This window comes from Echinops telfairi, unplaced genomic scaffold, assembly GCF_000313985.2.
Source record: "Echinops telfairi isolate 266 unplaced genomic scaffold, ASM31398v2 ScPeMD7_18;HRSCAF=68, whole genome shotgun sequence".
Lineage (NCBI taxonomy): Eukaryota > Metazoa > Chordata > Mammalia > Afrosoricida > Tenrecidae > Echinops > Echinops telfairi.
Window position 1 is genome coordinate 8,260,994 of NW_022103915.1, and position 17,746 is coordinate 8,278,739.

General features: G+C 57.1%; 1 protein-coding gene across 1 annotated transcript; it reads left to right on the top strand.

Moving 5' to 3' along the window:
• The first annotated feature begins 1,654 nt into the window (after window positions 1-1,654).
• On the top strand, window positions 1,655-13,031 carry TNFAIP2 (TNF alpha induced protein 2). The gene is made up of 11 exons (XM_004698785.2): window positions 1,655-2,005; window positions 2,207-2,852; window positions 5,085-5,199; window positions 5,558-5,680; window positions 5,793-5,893; window positions 6,312-6,422; window positions 6,845-6,968; window positions 7,809-7,931; window positions 8,780-8,935; window positions 9,013-9,134; window positions 11,491-13,031. Exons 1-11 carry the CDS (start codon window positions 1,666-1,668, stop codon window positions 11,630-11,632), a joined length of 2,103 nt encoding a protein of 700 aa, XP_004698842.2. The 5' UTR covers window positions 1,655-1,665; the 3' UTR covers window positions 11,633-13,031.
• Window positions 13,032-17,746: the final 4,715 nt, after the last annotated feature.

Here is a 17,746-nt window from a genome sequence, read left to right on the forward strand (position 1 = left end):
AGGCTTTGGGCTCCCCAGAGCACTTTCTGCTCCATCCTCGAGGGGGACTCTGGTCCAGAAGGGGTAGAAGAGGTAGCTGAGGTCCAGTGATCTAACCAGACTACCTGGCAAGGCCAACAGGGGTGGGGTAAGGAACAGGCCCCCCATGTGGCACTCACCTGGGACGGTGGCCTGGCTAGTGGAGAAGACCGGAGCTGTGCGCCTGAAGCAAGGTGCTCCCACCCTGCCTCGGTTTCCCTATCTAAATTATGGCTCATCTCAACTGCCTCTCAGAACAGTGGCTAAGCAACTGTCACTGCCCTGCAAGAGGCATGGCTTGCTGTGTGCGTTTCTAGGGAGGTGGGGCAGGAAGATGGTGACCTTCGAGGGTGACCTATGAGGTCTTGCCTCTCTGGCCAAAGCTTCTGGCACAGTAGGGCTCCAGGTGGCAGGGACTGAGCTTGGCCTCCGGAGGCGGTGACTTGGGTTCCAAATTTAAGCCATTGACCCTTGGAATATTTGAAGCTTCTGGGCCAGTTTGTAAGCCGAGGAAAATAACAGCCCTTCCAGTGAGAGTGAGGATGGGGTGAGGCAGGCACCCTGGAAATTCCTTCCAAGCCAGAGCTGACAGGGTAGGGTCCTGGGGAGGCGGACTTTCTGGCTCCAGCTGCTGTGTGCACCCCCTGAATTGCCCTGGGCTTCATGAAGCCCTTTGTCGCATTGTTACATGAAAGGGTACTCAAGGCCTCTTGTGGCCCCTGAAGTATGACCCTGTCTGAGCTAGTGCTGTGGTTTCTGTGGGGCGGTGCCCTGGTGGTATGTGGACTACACATAGGGCTGCCAACCACAAGGTCAGTAGTTTGAAACCACTAGCCAGCTGTTTCTTGGGAAAGATTAGGCTTTCTACTCATAGAGTTATAGTCTCAGAAACCTACGGGGGCAGTGCTACCCTGCCTTAGAAGGGTCACTGTGAGTCAGAGTTGGCTCAATGGCAGTGAGCGTGAGCCCTGAGGCTGGGGTCAGTTTCCCTCGTGGTCCCAGCAGGAGCAGTTGTGCTTCTGACCACCTGCTCTCTCCCAGTGTGACAGGGCAGGAGCAGAGCCAGTTGGGCAGAACAGGTGGGACTATGGGTCCCCATGATCCTGGCATGGACCAGGCCTCACTGGGCAGGATCAGTTGGGATCCAGCAGCCTGCATCCCCCTTTGCCCTGCCCAGAGGGTGAGCTGCCAAGGAAGGGTTTGCCAACATGAAGTGATCAGCCCCATCTGGAGGTCTTATCTCCACTTCCCAGGCTTGCCTTAGAGGAGTGGTTCTCCACCTTCTTAATGCCACGACCCTTTCATACAGTTCCTCATGTTGTGGCGATCCCCCAACCATCAAATTCTTTTTGTTGCTACTTTATAACTGTCATTTTGCTATGGTTATGAATTGGGCAACCCCTGTGAAAGGGTTATTCGACCCCCAAAGGGGTCACGACCCACAGGTTGAGAACCGCTACCTTAAAGGGCAGGGGGACTGAGTCAGTGATACTGGTGGCCTGGGAGGGACATGGGCTGCTGGTGTCCACCTGGGCCCTGGTGGGTGTCTGGGTTAGTCTTGCCATGTGGTATGCGCTGGAGCCTGTCCGCTGAGGCCGCTGACCTCTCCCTACTGTCCTCTCCCTTCTGCAGGCCTGAGCCAGTGAGATGCTGAAGATGATGACCTTCTTCCAGGGACTGCCGGGCGAGCGGGCAATGCCAGCGTCGCCCCACTCCCCCAGAAGCCCCCAGAAGCCCTCCTCCACATCGGAGGCGGAGTCCGAGGCCTCCATGTCTGAGGCGTCCTCGGAAGACCTAGCGCTGTCTCTGGAGGTGGCGGCAGCCCAAGACAGGGATGAGGAGGCAGTGAAGGAGAAGAAGAAGTCCAAAGGGCTGAGCAATATGCTCCGTGTTTTCAAGAAGGGGAAGATCAAGGGCCACCCCAAGGCTGTGGAGCCCCAAGGCCACCCCAAGGCCAGCACTGTGCCAGGCGGCCCACTCCCTACAGGTGGGCTGGGGCCCAGGTGGGCTGGGGGCTGGTCAGAGTGGACAGGTCACTTCTTGGCCACCAGCAGACAGGAAGTCAACTTTCATCTGCCCGCACCCCCAACAGATAGGAGGAGGGGATCGAGAGGGGGTGTCTCAGTCCTCTGGGTGGTACCCTCGAGTGGGTGGGCGCCCCGTGGCTAACCGGCTGCTCTGACCGCAGTGGAGGAGCTGAAGGCGGACCTGGAGGCCGGACGGCTGGAGGCGGCGGGCCCGTTGCTGGCGCTGGAGCGCGAGCTGCAAGCGGCGGCGGCGGCGGCGGGGGGCCCCAGCGAGGCGGAGCTGGTGCGGCAGCAGAGCAAGGTGGAGGCGCTCTACGTGCTGCTGCGCGACCAGGTGCTGGCCGTGCTGCGGCGGCCCCTGGAGGCGGCGCCCGAGCGGCTGCGCCAGGCGCTGGCTGTGGTGGCCGAGCAGGAGCGCGAGGACCGCCTGGCGGCGGCGGCGGCGGCGGACCCCGGGGCCTCGGCGCTGGTGGCCGCCCGCCCGCGGCGCTGGCTGCAGCTGTGGCGGCACGGCGTGGCACAGGCGGCCGAGGAGCGGCTGGGCGCGCGCGCGGCGGCGAAGGGCGGCGAGGGCTCATCGGAAGCGGAGAACACCTTCCTGCACCTGGGCCGCACCATGAAGGAGGACCTGGAGGTCGTGGTGGAGCGGCTCAAGCCGCTCTTCCCCGCCGAGTTCCACGTGGTGGCCGCCTACGCCCAGAGCTACCACGAGTACTTCGCCGCCCAGTTGGCCGCCATGGCGCAGTTCGAGTTGTGCGAGCGGGACACTTACATGCTGCTCTTCTGGGTGCAGAACCTCTACCCCAAGTGAGAGCCGGCGTGGGGCGGGGCCTAAGCGCACGGGGCGGGGCCTGGATGCACGGGGCGGGGCCTAGGCGCACGGGGCGGGGCCTGAGCCGACTGGCAGCGCCGTCTGCTGAGGGTGCAGGCGGTTTTCCCATCCTGCCATCGGGTTGATTCTGACTCAAAACGGCTCTATAGAATAGGGTGGAACTGCCGCTGTGAGTTCTCCCGAGACTATCATTCTTTTAAAAAATTTTTCTTTTTGAGACTATCATTCTTTAGGGGAGCAGACAGCCTCGTCTTTCTCTCTCAGAACGGCTGGTGGTTTCAAACTGCTGACCTTGTGATTAGCAGCCTACTGTGTAACCATCACTCCGTCCAGGGCAGGGAGCCTGTAAAGGGGTCTGAGTGCAGGGGCAGGGACTAGGCTCAAGAGGCGGGGGTCTGGGAACAAAAGGGGCAGGGCCTGAGCATTCTCAGAGCAGGCCCTGAACCGAAAATCAGGCTTGGGATGTGCTTTTTTCGCCCGTGGGAGTCTTAATTTTTTTGTCTTCGAGAGGAGCTCAGCCTCATTCACCCCCTGCAGAGACTGAAGCAATGAGGATGGCAGGGACCCCATCATTTATTTATGGAATTAATACTTCTTGAACCCCCAATCTGGGGAACAGGAGGAGAGACAGGAGGACAATTGCTGCTGGAGCCCAGGGAAGCCCGGAATCCAGTGGAGAGAAGGAGGGGGCGGGGAGAGGAGGCCGCAGAGCCCAGCTGACACTGAGCGGGCGGTATCACAGTCTCATGGTCCTAAAGCCAGTTTACTCTAAGGAGGATGCCCAGCCTCTGGGAATTCTGGGAACTGTGCTTGAATTTTTCCGGGCAGGGGAGCCAGAAGCGGACAAGTCACGTGGGTTTTTAGAAAGCTCCCTGCTGCACAGGGCAGTCCAGGGATCCTCACAGTCTAACTCTCCAGGCAGAGGTGATACAGCCTGTGGAGGCACTGGGGACCCCAGCAGGGTCCTCTCTGACCCCTGTACCCAGTCGCCTGGACATTGGTACTTGCCAAGCATTCTCACAGGTGGAAGGAGGGGACTTGAACTCCTTGGAAAAGCCCAGGCCTGGGAGCAAGTCTGGAGAAAGCAGACTCTGGCTTTGTTGGGTCAACAGGGTCTAAGTGGAGTGGCTCGGACACACTCATGCAGACCATGGGCACAGTTGGTGCTGATGGCCAGTTGCTGGTAGAAGGTCTGAGGCAGGGTGAGGGTTTAGTAGGGCACAGGGAACTCTGATGCCAGGCAGGGGCCATGGGACATGGCCCAGTCCCAGACAAGTTCCTTCTTGCTTGCCCTGACTCACCAGGAAGTGCTGGGCACCCGGCCCTCTGACTTCCTTACCCCGTGACCTCAGTCTCCCCGAGCCCAGAGTCTAGTGGGGTGAGCAGAGCAGGGAGCTGAGGCCAAATTGAGCTTGGGACCTCAGAGGGGGTAGTGTCTGGGGAGGTGCTGTCAATACTAGCCTGAAGTGGGGGCTACAAAGGGATGCCAGAAGTGGGGGCTACAAAGGGATGCCCTGCAGGCAGGGACACAGGAAGGGCCATTCTTAAGTCCCCAGACAGACAGGGCACTTAGGAAGTGCCAGAACTGGGCCACCCCTCCACCCCCCATCCTCAAGTTTGGGACCTTGCAGAGGTGCTGCCAGACTGAGTGGAGACACCCCAGCTTAGAGGCTGCCCTTCCTGTCAGACTGGCCCGCTTTCTGGGCTGGCAGGATGCTGAAGCCAAGTGGGCCGAGAGGTGGGTTTGATCCCCTGGAGAGAAGCCTGGAGCTTTAATAGCAGAACTGCCTTCTCTTTGTTTTCTTTTTTTAATTAAATACTTTTATTGGGGGCTCTTACATCTCTTATCACAATCCATACATCATCCATTGTGTCGAGCACATGTGTATATATGTTGCCACCATCATTCTCAAGAACCGCCTTTTCAAAGGTGGCCTTGACTGCCGGGTAGAGGGGGCACGGCTGAGGGTCAGGGCTGAGGCATGGAGCTCAAGGAGGAGCCAGGAGGGATGAGCACGTGGGTGGTGGGAGGTGTGGATTTCAGGGGAGATTTAGGGGCGGGGGTGGGGCTGAGGGAGGAGGATGAGACCCCAGGTTTAGCCTGAGTCAGGTGGGGGGATGGGGAGAGTAAGCAGTGTAAGGGGCTGAAGGGTTGAGTTCTGGGCCTGCAGGACTCAGCTGTGGGGGCTCTGCTTGTCTGCCCACAGTGACATCATCAACAGCCCCAAACTGGCAGCAGAGCTGCAGAATGTTCGGCTGGGGAGCCTCCTGCCCCCCAGGCAGATCCGGCTGCTAGAAGCCACGTTCCTGTCCAATGAGGTGGTAAGTCCTGAGTCAGGCAGGGGGTGGGAGGGGAGGATCGGGGCTGGAGCCAGGGGGGACTTAGAGACAGACCGGATGCAGGCAGAAAATAGACCAGCTATTGAAATGACAAGCAGTGAGGCAGAGGTCTGGCAGAACACAGGCAGGGCATAGGCCATGGCAGCTGGGTGTCAGCAGGCAAGGTGTGAATAGGAACCAGGCCCAGAGTCCCTTGGCTTCTGAGGCCTTACTCCTCAGCTGCCCTTCCTAGCTGGGCAGCAGGCAGAGGAGAGAGGCTGTCACGGATGACTGTGCAGGGAGCTGGCTCAGTGCTACCTGGGAGGCCAGGCCCTCTGACCAGCCTGTCCCCTACCCCTAGGCCAACGTGAATGAGCTGATGACTCGGGCCCTGGAGCTAGAGTCCCAGCGCTGGGCCCAGGATGTGCCCCCGCAGAGGCTGGATGGCCACTGTCACAGCGAGCTTGCCATTGACACCATCCAGGTACCCCAGTCTGTCCCCTGCCACATGGTGCCCAAGCAGCCCAGTGCCAGGTGCCACCCCACCCCACCCCCCACCCTGTCCTGTTCCCCGGCTCACCCCCTGTCCCCTGCAGATCATCTCTCAGAGCCAAGACAAGGCCAAGGGCATCACTGTGGAGCTAGGCATGCAGACCAGTCAGGTGCTACTGATGGAACTGGCTGGATTCCTCAGGCGGTGAGTGTCCCAGAGGGGCAGCCAAGCTAGATCAGCCCCACCTTGCTGCTTCGGGGTATCTGTCTGCCCTTTCCCCCTGTTCGCTCCCTCCTGGGCACTAAACTCAGGCGACTTGTCCCTGGCACCTCCATCTGCGGCTCCCGCTCTCCCGGCGACTCTGTTCAGCCCTGCTTCCAGCAAAACCCACTGCAGAGGCTGCAAAGAGGGTTCATCCACTCATCCATTCCTGGGGAATGGGAGCTTGTCCCCCTTCCCATTCCCTGACTGTGCCCTGGGGTCCTACCTGCCACAGCCTTCCCCCCCGCCCCCAACAACTGTCTTCTAATTGGGAGGGGCTGGGAAGGCCGGGCTGCTGAGGTCGGGGAGCAGGTGGTGTCTGTGTGGGCTGGTCCTAAATACGCTCCTACCTGTGTGCCAGCTACCAGCGGGACTTTGACGAATTCCTGGAGAGGTGCAGACAGATGAGAAATTACAAGGCCAACGTCATCGCCAACATCATCGCCAACATCAACAACTGCCTCTCCTTCAGGTGAGGGTGGCCAGGGGCCAGAAGGCGGGGAGTGGGAAGAGAGGGAAGAGGGGAGGAGGAAGAGGGTGGTGAGTGGGGGTGGGCGCAGCCTCAGCAGAGATGTGAGGAACAGAGCATAGCTGGTGTGGGGACAATTGTCAAGGGCTGTGTGCCCAGCCCCTGTGAGGTACTTCCCTGGTCACAACCTTCAGAGTGGGTGCAGCGATCTCATGACCAAGCTAGGGGCCACCCTGTGGGGAGAGGAGTCACTGCCCCTGAGGGTGACACGGATGGGGCGGCCAGTACTTGAAGCCACAGACATGGGAGCATCCAAGGCTATGGGGTGTAAAAGATTTCTTAGGAAGCTTCATCTTGGGCTAGTCTCTGGGTGTGGGGCTGGAGCGGGGGTAGGGCTGGCATGAGCTCCCTGCTCCTCCTTCTAGGACATCCATGGAGCAGAGGTGGCCAACACTGCAGCACATCCACGTTCATGCGCTGGGCCCCCTGAACGAGCTCAAGAGTCATGGCTTTGACGCGTTGCTCCAGAACCTGCTCTCAGATCTGAAGGTGACTGGGCCCCTTTTTCTTGGTGTGGCTGGGGGGGAGTTCTGCACCGAGAAAGGGTTGTGCTGGCCTGGCTGGCGTGAGGCTGGTGACAGTGGGTGATCTTGGAGCCAGGGAGGGCCCTGGACTCGAGTCCCCCTGTGCATGTCCTGAGTGAGCTTGGCCTCAGCGGGACCACCCAGGGCTGGGAGGAGCAGGGATATAGGGACATGGGGGAACCTGTGTCCATACCTTAGCCTCATTTTTAGCCCAGCCTCAAGTTTGCACACACGTTAATGCTCTGCCCACCTGCCACTTTCTCGCCAGCTCTCAGCCCGGGAGCTCTGTGCCCCTAGGCAGCCATCAGGAGTTTGTAGAAACCTCACAGGTCTTTTGGCAGAGAGCTGAGGTAGGGTCCCGAAAGGAAGAGGAGGTGGTTTCTTCCGACATTCGTTGGTGCCCATTTGTATCTGAGTGCCCAGGGTGGGAGTCTGTGGACAACATGATGCCCAGCTTGAGGCTGGTGGGTGGTGGAGGCCCAGGTTTGACCCTGAAGGACTTGGCCCTGGCAGGGATGTATTTGTACAAAGAAGCCTAGAAAGGGCCCTGGCCAGGCCCACTGCTGCGGGCCTCTGCACTCCAGCCGGGGACCTTGGAGAAGGACACACAGCTGCTTCCACTTCCCGAGTCTCCACCCCTGGATACCCCTGGGAGTCCTCGGGTTCCCTGGATCTTCCGGCCACCCCAACCCGCCCCCCCTTGGCTTCTGGGAGAGGGGTGGAGGTGTGTCTGTCTCAAGATCTGTGGCTGTCTGGCGGACCTTCCTCCCTGACCTGGCCCGGCATCCTGCCTCTCCCGTCACAGCCGCTGTTCAAGAGGTTCTCGCAGACACGCTGGGCAGCCCCCATGGAGATCCTGGATCAAATTCTCACCACCGTGGCCAGGAGGTTGCCGGAATTCTCAGAGTTGCAGGACTGCTACCAGGAGGTGAGTGGGCACTGAGCTGGTGGTTGGGGCAGCCAGACACCCACTCGATCACATGCACACATGCACATGCCCACCCATGGGTGCTGGGTGCAGCCTGACACCCATGTGATCACACACATGAGCCCAAACAGAGGTGCTGGGTATGGGCAGCCTGACGCACACATGTTCATACACATGCACACATGAACCATGTACACGTGCATACATAGGCAATGAGTGGTATGGCAGCCACCCCCCTCCACACACACAAGAGCACATGCACATGTGGGTGTGAGGCTGGTGATTGGGCAGGTGGGACGGCCTTACATGATCACAGACACTTACCCACAAGTGCCCATGTGGATGCTCACATGGGCTCATAGCTGGGCATATCAGGGCAGCTTGACACCCATGTGATCACCCACATAACCACACATGGGCACTTGGCTGGTATCCGTGTAGGTGGGGCAGCACAACACCCAGGAGATCACATATGCATGTGCACACACACAAGCACATGGATACATGGGCCCTGAGTATACAGGCAGTCTGATACTCACGTGATCACACACACACGTGGATGGTAAACTCTTGGCAGGATGGTGGGGCCGGCTCTGACACTGATCACATGCACACACACACACGCGCACGTGCACACGCACACATGTGTTGCTTCTTTTTTTTTTTCTTTACATGTGCTTCTTGGAGGTGGCCCCTGCCTCTCCCTGGCCTCCCCTTTCGGGGTGGGTGGGCCAGGAGGCATGGCTGAGGGTGGTGAGGTCCTCTTAGTTGAAGCTCGAAGTTGAAGTTGAAGGGGTGGTGAGCTTCCACTGATGAGGACCTCACCACTCCTCGCTGCTGCCCACCAGGAGCTCATGGAGATGGTGCACCTGCACCTGGTGAAGGAGTACATCGTCCGCTTGAGCAAGCGGCGCCTGGTCCTCCGGACGGCCGAGCAGCAGCAGCACCTGGCAGGACACATCCACCAGAGTGCTGAGCTCATCCAGAGCTTCTGCACGCAGAACGTAAGCACCACCCCACCCCTGGGCCCTGGGTCTCCGTGGGGCGGGCAGCCTCCCAACATCCAGGCCTGTGTCTGCAGGGCTCCCACGCCACCTGGCTGGAACCCGCCCTCCCCAAGCTGGCTGAGATTATTCGTCTGCAAGACCCCAGCGCTATCAAGATTGAGGTGGCCACTTATGCTGCCTGCTACCCCGATTTCAGGTGAGATTGAGGGCCGCCGTAGCATCTGGACAGTCAGCAGGGTCCGTCGAGGCCCTGCTGTCCGTGGGCAGCCTCACTGGAGGTCAGGGCCCACGGGGAGCTCAGACACCGGTCAGAACCTCACCGGTTCAAGCCTCACTGGAGCTGCTGGAGGCCAGGTTTTTTGGTCTCCTGGTGCAGTCCAGACCTGGAGAGCTTAAGGGGCACGGCCCTGGGGACATAGCTCGATAGCGGCAGAGCTGACACCATCAAGCCAGCGGTCCTGAACTTTAACCCACTCTGAGCCACTCAGAGGGGAAACCAAAGCCAGAGAAAGTAGGGACCTGGTGGAGCTGACCTTGGCCTGTGGCTAATGTTGCTCAACCGGGTGACCTCTCTGAGGGAGTGGAGACTTAGCCTCTAATGGCCTGAGGGCCTGGGGGGGCAGGGGTAGGGTAGCGGTTCTCATTAGGCTGGCCCATTTGACATAAGAGGGAAGTTTAGATGTTTGAGTTGAGTTTATCCACTGTAGCCAGCCCAGCTCCTAACTAATCCATCCCACCCATCCACACACCCCTCTAATCAGCTCACCTTTCCATCTACCTACTATCCGCCCACTTCCCTACACACTCACACATTCACCCACCCACCTGCAGAAGCACCCGTCCTTGCATACATCTGTCTAGCCGTCAGCCGCCCACCTGTGGTAATAATCTCTTTTAGAAGAAATAAGAGCAAACTAGTCCCAAGGAGTTGGGGATTGAAGAAACCCCAAACGCCCCATTCTTCCAAGATGTTCATTTGCTCCATTTCCCCACTCCTCCCCTGAGTATGTCCACACTCAAATGTGAGTAGACTCACGTTTCTCAGGTCTGCAACACTGCAACACTGCAGGGGCAGGCTAAAGCTTGAGGAACCGTCTCTCGTGGTGGTGGGTGCTGGTCATCCCCGTATCGGAAGGTCAGACCAGGGTAACCCAGCTGCTGGGGCCAGAGGATCCCCTCCACTCCCTGCTCTTGCTAGTGATGAGCTCACACCCTGGCTTCTCCAAGGGCATGTTTTTCAGGCAGCAGGATGGCGTTGCAAAGACTCCTGGTCAAAATGACTCCCAGGCGGGTCCTGTCAGTATCTTCCCTCACCTTCTAACCAGACCCGTGCAGGTGCAGGTCTGCAGGTGAAGGTCGTTTGGTGGGAGCTACATCGGCTATCAAGATTGCAATCTAACGAACATATAACTCTTCATCTTCTCAATGTTACCCAAATACAGCAACCTATTCTCCACCCCTGGACTGTGCCTTATTTATCCACATAGGACTGGGGCCCCTGGCAAGGTATTATTTATCCACATAGGACTGGGGCCCCTGGCAAGGTATTATTTATCCACATAGGACCGGGGGCCTCTGGCAAGGTAGTACCGGCAGGCATGGGCCTCCTACTAATCTTAGTCAGCCAGGTTTTCCCCCAGGCCACTCCAGAAGCAGCTAGAGTATATCATTCTTTACATCCGTTACAAGTAATAATAACCAAGAAATCCATTAAACCAAGAGTGTGGTCCGATTCACACGCTCTCCTAAGGTCAGGTCTTCATCTCAGGCGCTTCCTGTTAGCAGAGAATGCTCTTCAAAATGGGATTATAGTCACAGGTGTATAAAGTCTAGAGTTATAATGTATCATATAAGGGATTATGGCTGGTAGGGCCATATCCACTGACCATAACTCACCCTCCATTTGTCCATCCACCCAATCAGCTCACCCACCCATCCACCTACCGACCCACTAGCCATTCATCCACCCACCCACTCATTACCATTCACTCATAACCATTCAGAGGGACCCAGTTCCCCATCCACTCGCTCATTCCTCTACTCAACCATCCCTCTACCCACCTGTCTGTCTACCCACTCACCTTGCCCACGGACAGTTATTTAGTGAGTTCCTGCTCAGTGCTAGGCTCTGTCCCAGCCACTGAGAAGCAACGAGGTGCCACAAGCCTGGTCTCAGTCCTCCCTCAGGTATCTTACAGGCCCCTGAGGACAAGCAGCAAGGCCGGGAGGGCTGTAGCCCAGCGTATGACTCACAGGAGGTGCTGACTGTAGGCAGGAAGCTGAGACGGCGTTCGTGGGGAGGTGGCATTGTAGCTGAGACCTAAAGGTGAGAAAGGCCTCACCTGCAGAGCTCAGGGAAGAGCATTCCCAGGGGAGCAGCCAGTGTCAAGGCTGACATGCTCCAGGACCGGAAGGGTCAGCGCGGCTTAGAATGTGGCTGGCAGGGGGCTGTCTTCAGGGCCCGTGGCAGTGGCTGAGAGTCTGGAAAGCTGGGTGGAGGAGGGATCGGGTATCAGTGGCTGGCCTGGGCTGACCGACCCTCTCCTTGCCAGCAAGGACCACCTGAGCGCCATCCTGGCCATCAAGGGGAATCTGTCGAGCAGCGACGCCCGGAGCATCCGGAGCATCCTGGACATCCACACTGAGTTCCACGAGTCCTCCCACACCCTGTTTTCACTTATAAAGCTTGGTTAACGTTTCCTGCGACCGGACCTACTTGGAGCCTCCGTGGTCGCCGTGGGCCACTGCACTTGGGGCCACCTGTTCAGACCAGCACCGCTCGACGGCTTCACAGACCTCTTCCTGCTGCTGCTGCCCAGCCTTGGCTGAGATGCAGGCCTCTGAGTGGCTGGGACTGGACAGTCCCCCATGTCTCTCTGTCCTGTGTGGACAGGAGCCTTGTTTCAGGGCACCAATAAGGCCACGCCGAAGAGAACATTGTAAATTTTAGTTTACGGCATGAGCGTGTGTGTGTGTGTGTGTGTGTGTGTGTGTGTGTGTGTGTGTATGTGTGTGGCTGTAGGCCAAAGGAGGGAGAGTGGCTAGAGCCCAGGAACCCAGGACACCTACTGGCCACCTCCTGGGACTGTGGCATCTCCCTGTCCCTGCGGCCCAGAGCCACGGTGAGCTGGCCACACAGGCGTGTGGAAGAGGAAGGCAGATGAGAGAGCTCTCATTTGGGGCTTGGAAAGGTCACTAGATGCCCCTAGCGAGACAGAGACTTGTGGGGTCACAGGGCAAGTTGGGAGGGGGCGGAGGAGAATCTATACTGCGCCTTTTCCGGCAGTCCTTGGCTCAGGGACCCTTCCTGCAAAGCCCGAAGTAGGGGCTCCAGCCTACTCGCCACTCTATCTCTGCCCTCTCATCTGCTTTCTATAGATGCTCTGGGCCCTCCTGGACCACCCAGGGTCTTCCCTTGATTTTACTGGAAAACCTCGCAGCAGTGAGGTGTCCAACTCCCAAGCGGATTCTACTTCACAGCGACCCTGTCGGACCAACGAGTAGCACTCTCCTGGGGTTTCCCAGCTCCGGTGTCCACAGGAGCCGTCAGCATGTGTTTTTCTCCCAAGGAGCTCCTGGTGCATCCCGACAGTTGACCTTTCCAGTGGCAGCTGAGGGTGTCGCCCCACCAGGACTCCCTGGTCTTCTGCACTGACACCTTGCCTTGAACTAGGACATCCCCACAGCTTCCAGGAGTTAGGACGTGGGGGTGGGGTGTTCTAGTCTCCCCCCCACAACCAGCATCCTTCTTCTGCTCCCTGGAGTCCCTTGGATGAGACACAGGACTGGGGGCCCCTCCACGCCTCTGGGCCCCCAAGGCCCTGTTTGTCCCTCTCGACCCAGGCAGGCCAATTTGTGCCCCTGAGGGTACCAGGTGCTTTGGGGTCAGGGCTCAGAGGTTTGCCCACCCTTGTCCTGGTACTTCTGTCACCTCACAGCTGCAAACTGACCCCTCACGGTGCACAGACGCCTTTGTACATTTTTAAGTAGTTCTCAGCCTGTTGTTATTAATATTTTTATATGCTTTTATATGATTGTACTCGAGAAGGAATCTAGGTTTCTAAAGCTCGTTATAAAACTGATTTCACAAGTGGCTGTTGTGTGGCTTATTTTGGGGGGTGCAAAGTGGGCTGGAGCCAAGAACCCTACCCTCATGTAAGGGCACCCTTACAGTTCTCTCAGACTTTTGGGGTCTTCCTCCCAGGCTCTGCCCGGTCCCCAGTCTGGGTAGCCCCAGAGGCCTCTGGGGCAGCCTGCAATCACTTCACCCTTCAGTATCTCTGAATTCATCTGTGAACTCAGAGTGGTGATCCTGCTGGCTCCAGATCTCTTCTCTGATGATCCCCCGGGGGTGGAGGTCCCAGCAGTCCGACCCACTTGGTGGTGTAGGGCCCCCCGGGAACTGGCTCCTGTCTTTCTGAAATGCACTCCAAAGCACCCAGCCAGGAGCAACAGCCAGGATTGAGGGCCATGTTTAGAGGCTTCCCAGCTTGCCGACAGAGAGGTGGGGCACTTCAGCATCTGAGACTTTCGGGAAGAAGCCCTCCTCTTCCTGCTGAACGAGGAGTTGTGGAGACTGAAGTGGGAAGCAGGGAAGGGGTCCCCTCCACAAAGCCCCGTGGCACCCTCCTGGGAACCATTCGGGGAGCCAGGGGTCCTGTGGGAAGGTCCCAAGTGGGATGGGGGATGGGGGTCCATTTGTGAACTGAGGAGCATGGGCTACAAAAACAACTCCCATCGGGTTGATTGTGACCCATAGTGACCCTATAGAACAGAATTGCCTCTGTGGGTCTCTGAGACTATAACTTTCTGGGAACAGAAAGCCTCACCTTTTTTCCTACAGAGTGGCTGGTGGTTTCCAACGACTGACCTTGTAGTTAGCAGCCCAATGCATAACATTACCCGGGCTCCCAGAGGGGTGCAAGGGCCACCAAGAATGTAGGTCAAGAGCTAGGGAGAATGGTGGGGTGGGGTGGGGTGGGGGCGTGCAGAGGACACAGGGGTGGGCTCAAGCTGCAAGAAATTTCTGGAAGGCGAGGGCCCCCCCTGGCAGGTGCAATCCCTGTGAGGGCAGAGCTCAGACCCTGAGCAGGAAGGCAGGTCACAGAGGACGGTACCTATTCCATTTGTGCAATGATAGGGCCCTTGTAAGGGGCGTGGAGGGAGGCCAGTCAGTCATTGGACAAGCATGGGTGGGTGCTAGGGGGTGGAGTGGGCGCAGGAAAGAGGAAGGGAAATAAGTGAGGCAGGTTCGGGTGTGCATATAGCGGGGTGAAGGAATGGGGGGGCGGTGCTGTGGAATGCTATGGAAGGCCCCAGCTGGCTGGTGGGAGGAGGACCCCACACAGACCAGAGGGGAACAGTAGGGACAACAGGCCAGAGGTGGGGATGGGAAGGACTTGGAGGGGTGGAGGAGGAGGGAGAGGCCAGTCACTTGGGAGTGGAGGGTGGCCTGGTAGACCCCTAGGTCAGGGTGCCCCAGTCAGGGGTCAAGGGTCATGGGCTGGCCCTGAACAGAGTTGAGAGTTTAGGTTCATCCCTGCGGTGGAGGGATGTGAGAGCAGATTGGGTTAAGATGGGCTCTCAGGAAGGAACTCCCGGGTCACAGGATGCATTTATGGGATGGTCTGTCACTCCCTCCCTCCCTCAAGAGAAGCCCATCACCCTGTTCCACGGCCTAGGGAAGGCTTGTGGGAAAGAGGCAGCAACTCAAACCCAGGGAGCCGAGACACGACGAGCTGACTTTGAACTGAGACGAACACTTTCTCTGCAGCTCCCGGGAAACTGCTGAACGCAGCGTGCTGCCGCTGTCCAGCCAACCCCCTCCGGACTGTACACAGATTGGCTGAAAGGTTATGGCTGCTTTGCTTGCCTTCCAAGAAACGGTCAGTTTCAAAGACCTCCTTGGTGTGTGAGAACTTGTCACCGGGATGCAGGACACGTGACGAGAGCTGTATAGAAGCCTGCCTTGAATAAAGTTCTGCGCCTTGCGGTCCCTTTGCTCCAGGAGCCCCCTGGGCCCCAACCTTATCTTCTCTCTTGTCTTTCTCAATTGGGACTGTGCCCCTTGAGACCCTGGTTTGATTTGTGAGAGAGCTGGTTTCTCGCCACACAGAGGGAGTGTTGGAGGGTGAGAGATGATGAGATTCGTGTGACCCATGGCTTCGAAAGATCCCTCTGGCTGCTGTGTGAAAGAGGGGACTGGGGAGGCCTCCTCACCATGGGATGGTGGGGTTGCCCAAGGGAGAGAGAGACCTGGTCTGGTGGGGCTGGGGCTGCAGGCTGGGCTGGAGTTGGCTCGGGGGCAGACCCAGAGGGCAGGTCTTAGCTCTGGGGAGGTGTCAGGGATGAAGGATTCCAGACCTGGGAGCCCATTTGCTGCCATGGAGGACTCCACGAGGGAGGGCCCTGGGAACACTCTGGTCAGGGTCAGCTCCAAAGGCTTCAGGAGAGAGGAGCACTTGGGCGAGGCTGTGGCCACTCTCGCATTCTCCTCTCCTCTCCATGCCACAATGCTGGCCGGACGCTGGGCGACAGGAATAGTCCTTGAGCTGGCTGGTTCTGATGCCCGGAATGGTCTCTAAGCCTTTGTCAGTATGGTTTCCCATGGCGTTGGTGTGGTCCGGGTTGACTAGAGACACAAATTCATAGACACTCATCTATGTGTTAGAGAGAACTGTATGTCGGAGAACAATAGTCCCAGCTTAGTCCAGATCAAGTCCAAAAGTCTGATTTTAGCCTATATGTTGATACTAGTCCATAAATTCCTCTTTAGACTCACACAGTCATGCAATGACTCTGTATTAGTCTGGGTACTTTGGAGAAACAAATCCACAGCAACTCATGTATAAGAGAGGGTTTTATGTAAAGAAAATGTGCATCATGAAAATATCCCAACCCAATGCTGCCCAAGCCCACAAGTCCAACATTAACCCATTAACCCAACACCAGTCCACAAAGTCCTCCACCTCACAAAACAGAGGCAATGATGCCGACTGCAGGAGGAAAGCTGAGTCAGTGAATGAACAAGCATCTCAGCACTAGCAGGGGTCTCCACACCGCTGCTCCAGCACCCAGGGCTGCATCGGGGTAGGTCCATGTAGCTTCGCCTTGGGGATGTCTTGTAGGAAGTCAATCTTGCAAGCTGAAGCAGGGAACTGCTAAGGCAGCTGCACCTGGTGCGACCATCACAAAGCAAGAGACCTGAGAACTAGAAAGGCGAGGCTTTACCACCCATTTATCCCTCCGCCTTTCAATTAGCCCCACATGTGATTATCGGACAGGTTGGCACAACTAACTAACTCAGTGTGGTCCAGGTTGACTAGAGAAACAAATTCATAGACACTCATCTATGTGTTAGAGAGAACTGTATGTCGGAGAACAATAGTACCTTAAGAAAACATCCCAGCTTAGTCCAGATCAAGTCTAAAAGTCTGATTTTAGCCTATATGTTGATACTAGTCCATAAATTCCTCTTTAGACTCACACAGTCATGCAATGATACTGAATTCAGGAAGATCACAGGCCAGCGGGTAGAAAGTCTTGTGGATCCAGTGGTGGTGGAAGCATCTCAGCGCTGGCGTGGGTCTCCATGTGGCTCCTCCAGCTCCAGGGCTCTAGCTTAGCTCCATGTGTCTTGTCAGCAGGAAGACAAAACAGAGTCTGTGTGTATCTGGCTTCCAGTGAGCTATTTATCTCCCTGGGACCTCGAAATGAGGTCATCAAGCTGTGACCTGATTGACAGGCTACACTCCACCCCTTCGCAAGTTGACTCCAGATGATGTAACTATCACAGAATCCTTGGGCTCTTGGCTCCGCCCCTTGAGTTGTTGTCCCTGCCATCCAACAAATGGTCCCTGCTTATAGCTGAACAACGTAGGGACTGAACTGTGTCCTGCAAAATGACAACTTGAAGTTCTAACCCACTGGAGTGGTGAACATGCCCTGGATGGAAAATAGGGTCTCTGAAAGTTTTGTCAGTTAACATGTGGTCACTCTGGTGTCGGGTGGGCCCCAATCTTATATAAGAAATTCAAACTCACTGCTGTGACTCATAGATGCCCTCTAGGACAGGCTGCTAGAACTGGCCCTGTGGGTGTCTGAGATGATAATGTCATTCTCTCGCAGACAGTTGATGGTTTAGAACTACTGATTTTGTGGTTAGCAGCCTAACACATCACCACGACACCACCAGGGCTCTTGAATCATACAGAACATAAAACTCACTGGATTCTGACTCAGAGAATGTTATAGGACACTCCTATCAATGAGAAGGAGCGACAGAGAAACAGACAGAGGGGAGACAGCCCTGGGACAGAGGCAGAGATTGTAGGAGTCAGAACTGTGAGCCAAGGGGCTCTGTGAGGTTCTGTAGGAGCCCCTGGGAGCCTGGAGACGGGGTGGAATGGGCTTCAGAAGGAATCAACATGGCGGACTCCCAGAGGCAGACTACTCTTCTGTCTCCAGATCTGTGAGGCAACAGAGTTCTATTCCGACAAGCTTCCCACTTGGTGGTACTTTGTGGTGGCAGCTCCGGGATACTAAGACTGCCTATGCCGGGCCTAGTCATGAGGCAGAAACCACAGAGGCAGAAGTCATTTGATTAGGAAAAGTGTCATGTAAGGAGCTGTGGACGATAGCAGGGGGTTGGCGTGACAAAGGGTTGGCTCCCGAGGAAGAATGAGAAATGGGAAAATACAGGAACAGTTATGAGTGCAGGAGAGAGAGAGAGAGAGAGAGAGAGAGAGAGAGAGAGAGAGAGAGAGATCTGTGGGAAGGAGAAAAGCTGGAAGTCCCCAGAGAGAGAGA